The sequence below is a fragment of the Sinohyriopsis cumingii genome, chromosome 7 (assembly GCF_028554795.1).
Source record: "Sinohyriopsis cumingii isolate HCF-2022 chromosome 7, ASM2855479v2, whole genome shotgun sequence".
Taxonomy (NCBI): Eukaryota; Metazoa; Mollusca; class Bivalvia; order Unionida; family Unionidae; genus Sinohyriopsis; species Sinohyriopsis cumingii.
The window spans coordinates 27,256,113-27,270,323 of NC_142967.1; the positions used below are offsets into that span (position 1 = coordinate 27,256,113).

General features: G+C 34.5%; 1 protein-coding gene across 14 annotated transcripts in view; it reads right to left on the bottom strand.

The window, feature by feature from the left end:
* LOC149794932 (nucleolysin TIAR-like) overlaps positions 1–14,211 on the bottom strand; it is a 250,754-nt gene that overhangs the window by 30,692 nt on the left and 205,851 nt on the right. For 12 of the 14 annotated variants that reach the window (XR_016422215.1, XM_089964581.1, XM_089964582.1 and 9 more), the window contains 6 exons: positions 12,194–12,299; positions 8,323–8,415; positions 6,950–6,985; positions 5,419–5,503; positions 4,381–4,534; positions 1,036–1,226 (listed from right to left, as the gene is read on the bottom strand). Coding sequence is in view for 13 of the 14 variants with exons in the window: in XM_089964581.1 (XP_089820707.1) it covers positions 1,036–1,226; positions 4,381–4,534; positions 5,419–5,503; positions 6,950–6,985; positions 8,323–8,415; positions 12,194–12,299 (665 nt within the window). In the remaining variant the exon portion in view is untranslated. The remainder of the gene's footprint in view (positions 1–1,035; positions 1,227–4,380; positions 4,535–5,418; positions 5,504–6,949; positions 6,986–8,322; positions 8,416–12,193; positions 12,300–14,211) is intronic. The other 2 variants (XM_089964587.1, XM_089964584.1) reach the window with 1 other exon arrangement.

The following is a 14,211-nucleotide window of genomic DNA, read 5'->3' on the forward strand; positions in this document are numbered from 1 at the left end:
CACAGAGGAACAATTCTAAGAACACTGAGTTTTAGACATTTTTAATAGATCTTTAGTTTTTTAACAGTAAATGAATATTTTATGAGATGTTTCATTTTGTATAACTCAAGCACTTTTAAAAGACTAGTGTGCACTTTCAAGCACTTTTTCAATACTGTTTGAAGCTGAACTCAAATTGATGTAATGACACTGATTGATGTTTTACCTCTGCAGTGACTTTGACCTTGAGGTAGAAACATTCCTATCATTGGGGACACACTGTCTAGAAATAATACTTGATTTGATAAAGTTTCATCAAAATATTTCAGTGGTTCAAGAGTTACACTCCAGAAAAGGAAACACATCATAAATACATTTTCATCTGCTATGGCTTTCGCCTTAAGCCAATGGTCAAGATTATGATATGTACTATTTATGCATGATACATAAGTGGCCAAAGATTCACTAAAATATCTCCAGTGATTCAAACATTAAAACCTTGACCTTAGTGCAGTGGGTATGACTACTGAATGCAACCCACCATCTATACATGATACATAACTAGCTGAAGTTTCATGTAAAGTATTATTGGTGGTCCAAAGTTATCCTATGGACAAAGATAAAAGTCACTGAATTAAATTTTTCAGTGTATTGACTTTAACCTTGATAGAAGGGACACCATCTGTAAAATATCTTCCGAGGTTCAAAATTTATATTATGGACAATGATGCATGTCACAGAATTTGACTCTCCCTTGCTGTAACCTTGACCTTGAGTCAGAGGACCTGGCTACGGTATGTAACACACCATCAAATCCTGATATGTATGTTTGTAAAACTTCATTAAATCTCTCCAACCATTACAAAGTTATGGGCCATTCAAGCAAATGTTAATAGACTGATGTACAGATGGGCAGATAATATCAACACATGATATGCCACTCGAAGGACAGATGTATATGAATAGAAAGGTCATGAAAATGTGGAAAAAGTAGGAAATAAATAGGGCTACTAGAAAGAATGAACAAGGCTGACAATTATTTGTGCTTGTCATTACCCATATGCTTGGTAGTTGTAAGCTGCTGGAGTCCACTGCGCTCCTCCAGCCTGTATGTAGCTATTTTGGGCTGCCATTCCCTGGTATGCCCCAGCACCACTTGGGTAGTAGTAGCCCATGTTGTAATACTGTCCAGAACCATTTGCAGCATATGTTGTGGCGGGACTCGTTGAATACGGCTGTGCTGGTGGCTGGATTGAAAAAGTGGCAGACTCCAAATAGAAAATGGACAAATAAATGCCTGTCTCTGAGTCAGAGAGAACTGACTTATTATCAAAACACTGAGTACCAGTACTTATCTAAATGGCTTAAATACAAAACAGTTACCTGATTTTAATCAGGTGAGTGGCATATACTTTAGAAATTAATGTCATTAAGTGATGCTTGCTTTTACATTAAAAAAAAGCCATTTACTGTAAAACTGGATTTTAAATGAAGCTATCAAATATCATTACCTGTCTAAAACAATGCTATTACAAGCATACAATCTGTAGTGAGATAATCAAGGATCATTAAAAAGATCAATACATGCTCTACGATACTTCAGTGGAAAAGTGCCTGTGCACCAAAGAAATCATCCATTAAATGCTTGCTAAGGATGTACTTGGGTTACGTTACACAATGAATTTCAGTGGATCAATAAATATCTAGATCTTAAAGTACACTTATTCAGCAAGCATTGGCTCTACTGGAAAAAAAAGGTCATTAGTGAGAGCTCATCAAACCTAACTGTTGTTGTTGGTTGGTTTTTAACAGCACTTGTAACACATTAGTGGCTATATAATGCATAGGAAATGGCAGCCAAGTGCCATTCCCTAGAACACAATGAAGCGACCAACCCAGGCTGGCCTTAGTGTGTGCTGACCTATTGACCCTTGTAGTATGGGTGTGACCAATTGAGCTGATGTGGCTCCCACTTATTTGTTAAAGGAAAGGTAGAATATATACAATTATTAATAACACTGAGCCAAGAGTTCATGTCAATGGTTCCTGGTATATGTGTCAAATAAAAGCAAGTGCCAAATTAATACATAAAAATGGTCCAAAGGTTGCAGAACTTTTCAGGGCATCAGTTCAGGTTCAAACAAAAATTTTGAAACTGAACTGTAATGAGTCTGTACATTTCTCTAAAATCTGAAACAGACAGGAGTGCATTACTGATATTCTACTTTAAGCTTGAAAAAGTAACAAACATGAGAGTAATTAGATACCCTCCTGTAAATTTCATTGCTGCCTGTATATGCATCATTTTTTCTTGTTGCTGAAATTCTATATTTTATACTAAACTCATGCTCCATTAGTTTTATAACATCTCAGCATGGCCTTAGTCTTTATTCTGTGGCAAAGTGCCAACTATTCACATGCTGAATGTGTCTGTAAAGAAGGGGCAGTAAAGTGACAGTATTACTCAGATGAAAAATGATGGCAAGTGACAAATCTGTAAGAGTCAGACCAGTATCAACATTAGAACTTAGCTAAATGTCCTGTTGTTTAGAGTGAACATGAGCTAACTGACTGAAATATGGATTCGATTAACATGCTTTTCTATAAGAACAATTTTCTGTAGTGGTCTGCAAATTACCTACTGTGTCAGCTGTCCATTTTTCCATACCACAATGGTCTGTGTGACAACCAAGGCCAATGTTATTGTTCCGTACCACAATGCTTCATGTGCAAGCCTAGACCAATGCTACTGTTCCAGACCATAATGCTCAATATGACAACCGAGACCAATGTTACTGTTTAGCACCACAGTACTCCATGTGACAACCAAGACCAATGATATGATTCCATACCACAATACTCCATGTGACAGCCAAAGCTAATGCTATGGTTCAGTACCACAATGCTCAAAGTGACAACTCAGAACAATGCTATCAGTTATTCATCATATAAAAATATAATACATCCAATTTTACTATAATTACAATTCCAAAAGATCAAAAACAATAAACCACGTGGGTTTCGGTTCATTTTAACACTAGAAAAGTGTCAGAATTTTTTTAATTATGAAGCAATTTTCCTTTTCTCTCAGATCATGCAGTTGAGGAGTAGTGACTACATACTGACTTAGAGGTAGAAGTATTATAGGAGATATTACTCCTATCCTGATCTATGAACAAGAAAAAAGACTAGCTCCTGATACAGTAAAACCTGTCTTGAAAGACCACTGCTGTGTGAGACCACCTGTCTTGAGAGACCACATTCTCAATGCACAAATTTATTGATTATATAGCATTGTGACCTATTATGAGAGACCACCTGTCTTGAGACACCCTATTTTGCAGGCAAAAGAGGTGGTCTTTCAAGACAGGTTCGACTGTACTGACTTAGAGGTAGAAGTATTCTAGGAGATATTACTCCTATCCTAATCTATGAACAAGAAAAAAGACTAGCTCATGATAGTGTGAAGTTTGGTGTTCCAAACTTGGAAGGGAAGAAATAAGGAAAGACAACTTTTACCACAAAATGATAACAATGAATCCTGTATTGAAACAGTAATACAAAGGTACAAAATATATGGAGGCCTGAAGGCTTACCCATCTCCAACACTATAACCTGGTTTTGCTCAGTTTTGCATGAAACGTTCTGATCTCACTAGATGAAATCCCACATTTAATCAATAAGGCTATCTGAGTTTCAATCACGTCATTTTAACTTGGGTGCCCCAGCCAACATGAATCAAATGAAGAGTAAAGTCAAACAAGGGCCGTAACCATCTACAATCTGTTGGAAAACAGTGCAACTGGACCTAGAGCTTCTAAATGTAAAGCTTCATACCAGATTTGATTTCAAAGTTTGTGGATAACATTTTCAACCTGATGTGAAATGGGCAGATTGAAAGATATGGACAAAAATTATATTCCCTGTTCATGGACATACAGTGAATAAAAGAAGGTCCTTACACACTATACAAAATGGAATTCACTGCAAGATTAAATTGGGAGCCCAAAAAGGTAGAACTTCTGACAAAATGGAAATCTTTTCCCATTCCATTGATAACAGATTCAAGCAGGTACAATAATGATCTAACAACACGAGCTGTTCCAAATTATGCCCAAAATGTGTTGTGAAAGACTGATATGACCTACCTTAAATTTACTTTTTGTGTTATAGAGTGTTATTATTTTGTCTAAATCTTAAGCTTACGCTGCAATACAGGAGTTTATTGGGAAGAAAAGCAACCCCTGAACATAGCCTTCTGGTTGCTCCATAATAATAGAACTGTAAATCCAAATTTTGATCCCAGAAATTCACATGCATGTCTTACCATCATGACAAGTCTAATTAAAAGAATAAATCATACCTGAATTACATAGGTAAATGAAAAAGATTGCTACTTACGGAATGGGTACCCACCATCTGAGGTGAACTGGCTGTCGAGGTTTGACTGGGATCGTTAGACTCTTTGCCCCATGAGCATTTGACTGTCTGATCATTCACCGTAGTCCCATTTACTCCAACAATTGCATTTGCTGCAGATTCCTTGCTGTCAAACCTTAAGAACAATCAATCAATCAATCAAATCAATGAACAAATCATTAAGTGCTTGCAGAACAACTGACCCCATATACCTGGTTATATGATCAACGATGTAAAGAAATAAAAAATATTTACATTAAATCTGATAACTAATATTACATTATTATTTCTTTGCAAAACAGGTATTATTTACCAAAAATAAATCAAAGGTAAGATATTTTGAAAAATTCTCATACTTGTAGCAGTCAATGCATACAAGACCACTTACCAACCCCATCTAGTTGTATGCAAGTCCAACTGAAAGACTGATAAACCAAGTTCAATCAATTCCTGACAATACAGTTAAGACTTTGCATCCCCTCTCATTACATTTGGGGGCTTGTCTGACCACAGTAATTCATGGCCTGGTTGAGAATACGTTTTGACTGCTGTAAGAAGTAAATTTGTTTGACATTCTAGCCACTTACTAACTAGCCCAGGTGGCTGGGACCAATTAGTCTAGTGGCACCTGACTGAGACAAATGAACTGGGTTGGAGTCCTACCCTAACAGTTAAACTATCTTTCCACCTGTAACATACTTAAGATTACCTGGTGTATAAAGAATTGAATTTGTACAAGAAAATAACCCAATGAAGAAAAGTAACTTCCAAATTTCATAAAATTTTGTAAACATGTCAAGTTGTTCCAGTTCAAATTCTATTGTTTTAATTACTACATATTAAATGAAAATTTCTGAATAGATCAGTAGACAAATACAGCACTAAAATTAATTTCCTATGTAGAAACTTATGTATAGATAACAAATCAAATGTCAAAAGAAAACCCATCATTAAATACTTCTATTCATAATGAAATTTTTCCTCCGACTTGATCACTTTGTAGTTATACAATCTCATTACCTGATAAAAGCATAGCCTTTGTCCTTAAAGACTCTAACTTCTTTTATATTTCCATATGAGCCAAAGATTTTTCTCATCAATTCCTCTGGAAAAGAAAATTTGCAAACAATTTAGTATGCATTCTCAAACTCTGAAAACAGATGAGTATAAGAAAATGATTCAATGAGTCTTTTAATAAATATGTAGATTAGTAAATCTAAATAAAAAAGGCTTTCTGTGACTCTTGACAAACAAATATTATTTCAAACAGAAAAGTCTTCATATAAAATAGATAAAACTTGAACAAAGGATCAATCTGAACCCAAGCATAATGGTGGCAAATGCTTGGCGATCATTCAAAGCTCTTTAAAGCAAGTGACCACTATGTAGATTTTCTAGAACAAACTACATCTTTGAGTCTGATTAGAAACAGGTGACCCCCCACCACCACTATGCCAGTGAACATATTTGTCCATGCAGTAATGCTGATCCAAATTAAGCAAATAACAAAAGTTTGGTTGTGCCATTATTGCATTAAGTAATTTTATAAAAATGTACTCGTAATTCATACAGGACAAAATGTATTTTACTTTAAACAATGGTATAACATTATCTATTCAGGGCCTTCCTTATGAGCTTGGGGCCAGGTGATTTACCTGGCTACTTTAACTTTACACCCAGCTACTTTAGAAAAAAAACCTATATCCCCATTGGAAGGAGGTACCCCAACCACCCGCTTACTTTGGTAACTCACCCTCCAACTTTAATTAAATCTAAATGTGGGCCCTGACTATCATGCCTCCCCCTCAAAGACTGCCTGGAAAATGGTGTAACATCTATTAAGTCCTCCCCTCAAAGACTGCCTGGACAATGGTATAACATATCAATTAAGTTCTCCCCTCAAAGACAGTCTGAACAATGGTATAACATATCATTTAGTAAGACCTCCCTTCAAAGGCAACCTAAACAATGGTATAACATATCTAGTAAATCGCCCCCTCAAAGACAGTCTGAACAATGGTATAACATATCATTTAGTAAGACCTCCCTTCAAAGGCAACCTAAACAATGGTATAACATATCATTTAGTAAGACCTCCCTTCAAAGGCAACCTAAACAATGGTATAACATATCATTTAGTAAGACCTCCCTTCAAAGGCAACCTAAACAATGGTATAACATATCTAGTAAATCGCCCCCTCAAAGACGGCCTGAACAATGGTATAACATATTATATATTAAGTCTCCCCCACAAATAGTCTGAACAATGGTATAACATATTATATATTAAGTCTCCCCCACAAATAGTCTGAACAATGGTATAACATATCATCTGTAAAAGTCTACGTATATGAATCATGATAAATCTTCATTTAAGAAAATGTATTAAAATTCAAAGCAACAACACAAGTTCAATACTGATTCAAAATTAAAGTTTACATAAGAAATATATTTGTATTGTTTGAGACTTAGTTGCTTTGTGACAGTTACATATAAATGATGTAAAATATTCTATCAGGAAAACACAAGAACTGGAAAAAAATTTAAATACCATCAATGTTCACTTCTGAATTTGTATACACCTCTCCTGCAAGGTTCAAGAAGGAACATGTTTAAAATACAGTCTACATGCAATCTCTCTGCCTTTGGTTACTGTATACACTCGCTTATAAGTTGAGTCCAACTCCAAACTGCACACATTCTGATCTGCCATTGCATAATGCACTAACAGATCTGGATATATGCAGTTTGTTAAGGGTAATCAGTAGAACAAACACTGCAGACCCTGATGTTATGTTTGTACTATGCAATGGCAGATCAGGGTCTATGGTGTTTGTTGTTGGAACTGATTTATAAGCAAGTATATATGGTAATTTTTTGAAAGTAATGTTTACATTTCTCTCATACAAATGTGACAAAATGAAGAAATTAATGTTTTGGATTATTTTCCAATTTTATTAAGATTTTCTTGCTATGTTTTTACTGGAAATGAGGTGCTACTAAATCAATAAATATATATACATTTAACAAATAAATAGCTTAAAATTAAATTGTATTTTGTATATAATCAAATGGCATAGCCTGCTGTCAACTTGTGTGCAGCACCATGCATAAAAGATATGCAAACACATTGCTTTCTCACTGAAGTCTAAATTACTGAAGGTATAACAACTGCATGACTTCTGTTAAAATCATGTAACAATGCAAAATTGTGGTCTGTTTTATCCTTATTTGTTACACATATTCATAAGCTGCCTTTATATTTACATTTTATGAACTGCAACAACAAAATACATTTATGACATAGTTGAACACTTCAAACAGTTAAAACGGTTATGTGCTAAGTTAGTTTTCAATATCATCAAATAAATGTAGCACATCATTACAGACATCCAAAATCCAAACAGCAACTTATGAAACCTATCCAGGTACCTAGTCTGTTTAAATTGAAACATGTTCACTTACCTTTAATATCTTCCTAAAACTCAATTTCTCGTCTTTTTTGGACTAAAAAGTAGTCTTCTCAAGTCAATCTTACTTCTGTTTTCCAACTGTAACATTACATTTATTTAGCGCCATCGTCAGTTTATGTGGGGTCAATGCAATTATACTGTCTGTATAAGCTTGAGCTATGTCAATACTGTGAATAAAAAGGACCGTATTTACCCACCTATAAAAAAGGACACCAGATACTGAATAGCGTAGACAGACTACAACATTCACATAGATCGTGCATGGTCTGATATATTTCCTCGATTTTTGATTTCAATAGAACAGAACGGTCTTGATATGCCTGCACAATATATGACAAAAATCTAAGTCTACACTGTTTCAAAGTTTGGTGCACCTTATAAACAAGCAAATAATGCAGGTAAGAAAGTAAGCATGACCTTCATTCCCCCATCATGTGTGTTGAAGCCATACCTGCAAGACCACTGGAAAGTCCTCCACAGTAGACTGTGCAGTTTGTGGGGCTGGCTTGATTGTATACTTCATCATAGGACAGCTGCTTTATATCTACAATGGAAATATATATTTTCTTGTTGATTATTACTTATTTTTAAGTCAAGACAATAGTTCTTACAAATTATTTAACTAATTAATGAATTGGATGGAAGACAGTGACGTGAATCAAAAGATTACCACATATCCTCGTTTACATGTTGAGATGCAAACGGTACAGACCAAAATCTGTTGACACATAATGCATCAATAGATCTATGTCTCTACAGTCTGTTATGACGAACAAATATAACTGCCTCAAATCTGCCAGTAAATCATGTTTTTCAGTTGGAAATAAATTATAAGCAAGTATATACGGAGGTTGTTTTCCATTGATAAATTTAATGTTGAGCAAAAGGGCACTGAATGAAATGATGTGCTTGTTTTAAGGAGTGGTTAAATTTTAACATTGATCAAAAAGACCACTGTCATTTGTTTGGTCTCATCTGTAAGACAGTTCATACTAAAAGAATCAATAAACTCTAGTTTAGAATTTGGAATTTTAAGCATTATCTCTAAAACTAAGGTAAGATATCCAGAACTAGGTGAGCAAGATGAAAAAAGAGGTTCAAGAACCTAGTGATTCAATGTATGCTTGACTTAAAATAGTGATTCAGTGTATGCTTGACTTAACCTTGTGATTCAACATATCCTTGACTTAACCTAGTGATTCAATGTATGCTCGACTTAAACCTAGTGATTCAATATATGCTTGACTTGACCTAGTGATTCAATGTATGCTTGACTTAACCTTTGTGATTCAACATATCCTTGACTTAACGTAGAGATTCAATGTATGCTTGACTTAACCTAGTGATTTAGTGAATGCTTGACTTAACCTAGTGATTCAATGTATGCTTGACTTAACCTAGTGATTCAATGTATGCTTGACTTAACCTAGTGATTCAATGTATGCTTGGCTTAACCTAGTGATTCAATGTATGCTTGACTTAACCTTGTAATTCAATGTATGCTTGACTTAACCTAGTGATTCAACGTATGCTTGACTTAACCTAGTGATTCAATGTATGCTTGACTTAACCTAGTGATTCAATGTATGCTCGACTTAACCTAGTGATTCAATGTATGCTTGGCTTAACCTAGTGATTTAGTGAATGCTTGACTTGACCTAGTGATTCAATGTATGCTTGACTTAACCTTGTGATTCAATGTATGCTTGACTTTAGATATAAATGCTGTCACAACAGCATAACCAATTTGAAAATGTGATTTGATTCAACAAGAAGAAAGCATCAATGCATAAAATTGAACCAAGTGCAAAAGTAAATTTGATTTTAAACTCAGCATAGATTTAGATAATGCATGACCATAGTCTACCTGAATCTACCACATTTACATGCTTACAAGACTAATTGAAAACTGCACAAACACAAATATTATGTTGCATAATGCACTGGCAAATCTGGATCTATGCAGTTTATTAATAGTATTCAGTAAAGCAAACAACACAGACCCTCATCTGTCAATACAGTATGTGATGGCAGATAAGTGTCTACACTGCCAAGAGTTGGACTTGACTTAACAAGTGAGACCAGATGGTATTCATCATAAAACTGAGGATACTTTTACAGATTTCAATGGCAAAGAGGTTTCAGTCAGAAACAGTCAGAAGAGAAAGATCTCAATCTTCCAGTAATGCTCCGAAATTCAATTTTACTAGCGAATTTGTTTCTCAGCAGAAATTCCATGGAGAAGATATCTTGACTTGTCTGTAAATAATTACATTTATTCTTAGAATTAATGTGATTCCAAAGAGCTATTTCGATAAAAGACAATCAAGCAAATAGTGTTTGAGGATTTTCCAACAACTTTATTGAATGTTCCTCTCTTTGTAACAGCAAATGGCACCATTAAAATGCATGCCAAGCAAATAAGATTTCTGTAATAAAAGATTTTTTTTTAAAACAAATATTGCACAGGACATGATTTAAAAAGATATACAAGAAATTTTCCATTTCCTTCTATTTTATGCTCAAAATGATATGTGTGAACTGTGGCTTTTTGCAAGTTATTCTATATTAATGGACTCTGGCAAATGTGTCATAATTTCCCCGTTTTGATCTTTGTTAACATTTGTATCCATGATAATTTCATATTTGAAAGATTTTTACACTTTCATTGCATATCTGAAGTGGTGGAAATGTGTTCAATTTTCTCAATTTGCTCATGCAAATATACATTTACCTCTCCCACATCCCATCCCCAGCATTAAGATAATTCGCGAGAAAAAAAAGTTTATGGTCTATCAAGATAAAATTTTGGGGGTGCGGATAAGAAATTCTCCAACCATTTGGAAAAATGGCAGGGATTTTCCAAATATGAGTGGCACCACTCCTGTGGCCTAGTGGTTAGAGCATCTGCCCCAGATGTGGGAAGGTCATGGGTTTGAATCACAGCCAAGTCATACCAAAGACTTATTAAAATGGTACTATTTAGCAGCCTCGCTTGTCACTCGGCATTAAGAGGTCAGTGTTAGGACTGGTCAGCCTGATGTCAGGATAATGTGACTGGGTAGGACATCATGCTACATGTCTACAGCATGATGCCCCAGTACTAGGCATCACTTTAAACTGCCACACTGCAGACACTGTAGTGATATGACTTTAAAATTGTTAAAGCTACATTAAAAATCTAAATCACACACACACACAAATATGAGGGATTTAATGAAAATATAATGGTAGTGATTGAAAATATGATGCACACAATTCATGAATTCTGTTGATTTGTCTGTGATATTCTGAGAAATCTGCATGAAACTTACAACTGCATATCCTAAAATAAATCCAACAGAAGTCTTATTAAGATAATGAGAGTACAATGCAAAGTTAAAATGCATATGTGATGATAATATGTCTCTTTGCAATCCACCCTAAACTACAAAAGTAGCTGCATTCACAAAATTGTCATATACTGCAACATCTGCAAATCCAAAAGGGCAACAACTCCAACAAATAGCAAGGGAGCAGAAAGATTACTTAACATTATCATGACCAAAAATATGTGCAATGTTTCACAGTGCTCCATACAAAACTGCAAAACAAAGATGAAATCACAAGATTTATTTTCTTATAATGCATTCAGCTACATGAGAAAAATGGTAGTAATTTTAATACAAATCTCTAGATTGCACATATCTGAGCATTTTCAGACAAAACATGGAATAATTTTATGGCAATATAATGGACACTTCGAAATTAGATGCATTCACAAGACTTTGTCATACACTACTTCTAGCTGCCATTAAAACAGGTCAATAATTCACAAAATTCACTGGAGCATTTATCAATACATGCATTTTTCAATGTTTACTAAAATACATGTAACAAGTTTCATGGTGAATTATCAAAAACTTTGTCAACCCATAGTTTGTGTTTACAAGATTCTATCCAGACACGATACAAAAATGGCAGTAATTTTAACAAACTTGCAGGAGTAAATTAATCTGTCAATATCCGAATCTTCTTGGTACTTGAACATGTACCAAGTTTCAAGGGTAATACAATGAACAATGCAAGACTAGCTGCATTCACAGATCATGAGTATTCAGCACCATGAAGGAGGGCAATAACTCTAACAACGATTGTGGAAGCAGTGATTTGTCCCAAAGGTCATCTGCAGGTGACTGCCATAATATTTACAAAGTTTCAAAACAATCCATCAAAAACTGCTAGAAAACTCAAACCAAGGACACAAGGATTCCTATAAATGCCTGCCACTATAAAAAAAGTTTTTTTTTAAAGCATACGTGAGCAATAGTACTTGCACATACTTTCTCTTGTGGGTGGAGCAGGTGGTTTCCGGGTTGCCCAATTCGTTCTGATTGGTCGACTTCCAAGCCACTGCCCATTCATATTATTCATGGCGTTTTCAGCATCCTGTGAAAAGAGGAAAATATCATATGTTCCTGGAAAAAAGACAGCTCATCACAGTCCCTTAAAAGTGATCCAAACACAAAACTAAACCGTGGTGTTATCAATTAATAGACATACATGATTCCAAGATCAACCCCCCTCTCCACATGGTGATAGTTAAGTTGAAATGAAAGATTTTCAGATTTTATTTTCCGTCAAAGAAGAAAATCCTGAAACCATCAAATAGGGTCTGCTTGCTTGCATTTTCTCATTTTGGCATAAATTATATTACTTTCCACTACCAGTTTTCAATATCCAATATCCAAATGATTCTCTTTTTAGTGTCAAGTCCATAGATCCAGTTTCTTTAGTTTATTTTGTATAGGAATGAAATATATTTATATAAGCTACTATACTGTTGATCACTGTTAATATTAAAACTTTAATAATTGTCATGTGTCTCATGCAAGAAATATGTGAACTGGCTTGTGCTGTGACACACAAAAGTCATTTCAGACGGGGGAACACAACTGCCAGTCAGACCCTGCCTTGAATTCATGTGAAGCTGTGACGTACCCCAAAATGTTCATGAGATGGAAATGTGATTGGTGATGTATACTGATGTAAACATGTAAATACATGCTTACTATATCAGAAGATAAGTATCTGAAACCAGTGTTTTTTGTATTTCTTTATTATTAATGAAAATTTTCACCCCACCCCCCACCTTCAACTCACTGACAAGGACTAACCAACATTAAAGGGTAAATTTTCAAACTTTAAAACAATGCCATTTGGGTTTCAGTGCTTCATAGAGAAGAAAAAGATACTCTCAAATATATTTTTCCGTTTCTATTTTCTTCCTCTTCTCCATCAAATTATCGACAGAACAAGCTTTTCTACATACTTCTGGGCAAACAAACACATATTTGCCATCAAATCTGTCCATATATATATATATATATATATATATATATATATATATATATATATATATCAGACATCAATATCTGTGTATGACCAGCAAGTCAGTTATTAGTCTGTTTACCTGTAATTGGAGTTCAGAATCACTATAAAACTATTACTTTCGTAAGTATTAATCCCAATACTGTCTGGCTGAACAGCTCACATGTGCTCAACACTAATACCATGCATTAGTTTCCTGATAGCGATTTCAGATCCACAAAACAATGCACTGTGCTTGCATGGAGATATTTTTATATCACTGTTCCTTCTTATAAGAAGAACCAATAAGATTCTTCCACAGAGCAAAGGGTTGCTACAATGAAAATGGCTTCTAATTAAGCTTGTGACAAAGAGTATCCCAGTGAATTTCACAGTCTGTAAATTAATATCTATAAAATTCACACATTTTTTATAAAAAAAATTGGGGGTGGGGCATTCCATGAAACTGATTTTTTCAAGGTTAACGTATGACCCTTACTGAACAAAATCAACCACAGCTTGTCTTTCAAAACATGTGTTTTTAAAATTGTATACTTTTTTTAGACATTATCAGAACATGTGAATTAGACATATGATCATTTACTAACGACAGGATGCAACATTCAAAAAGGTAAAGCTATTGAAATCCATACACATTTGCATTTGTTTAAATTTACAAAATACAAATGTTACAGGGTTCATACCAAATTCTGAATGATAAATTCAAGGACTTTTCTCAAACTTTCAAAGATCAAAACCATAGATTTCCAAGACCTATTTTCACCAACCTTTTGTATACAAGTTATGTTATATGAGAAAACAGCGAATGCAAAATACTACAATATTGTTTAATGATGAAATAAAACTGAACGGGTCATCAAAAGAAAGAAACAAGGAAAACTCTAAAACATCAGAATCTAACAAACTTTGGCAAATGTATTTGTGATTATGGAAATAAATTAAAATGTTTGGGTCTATTTCAATTTTCAAA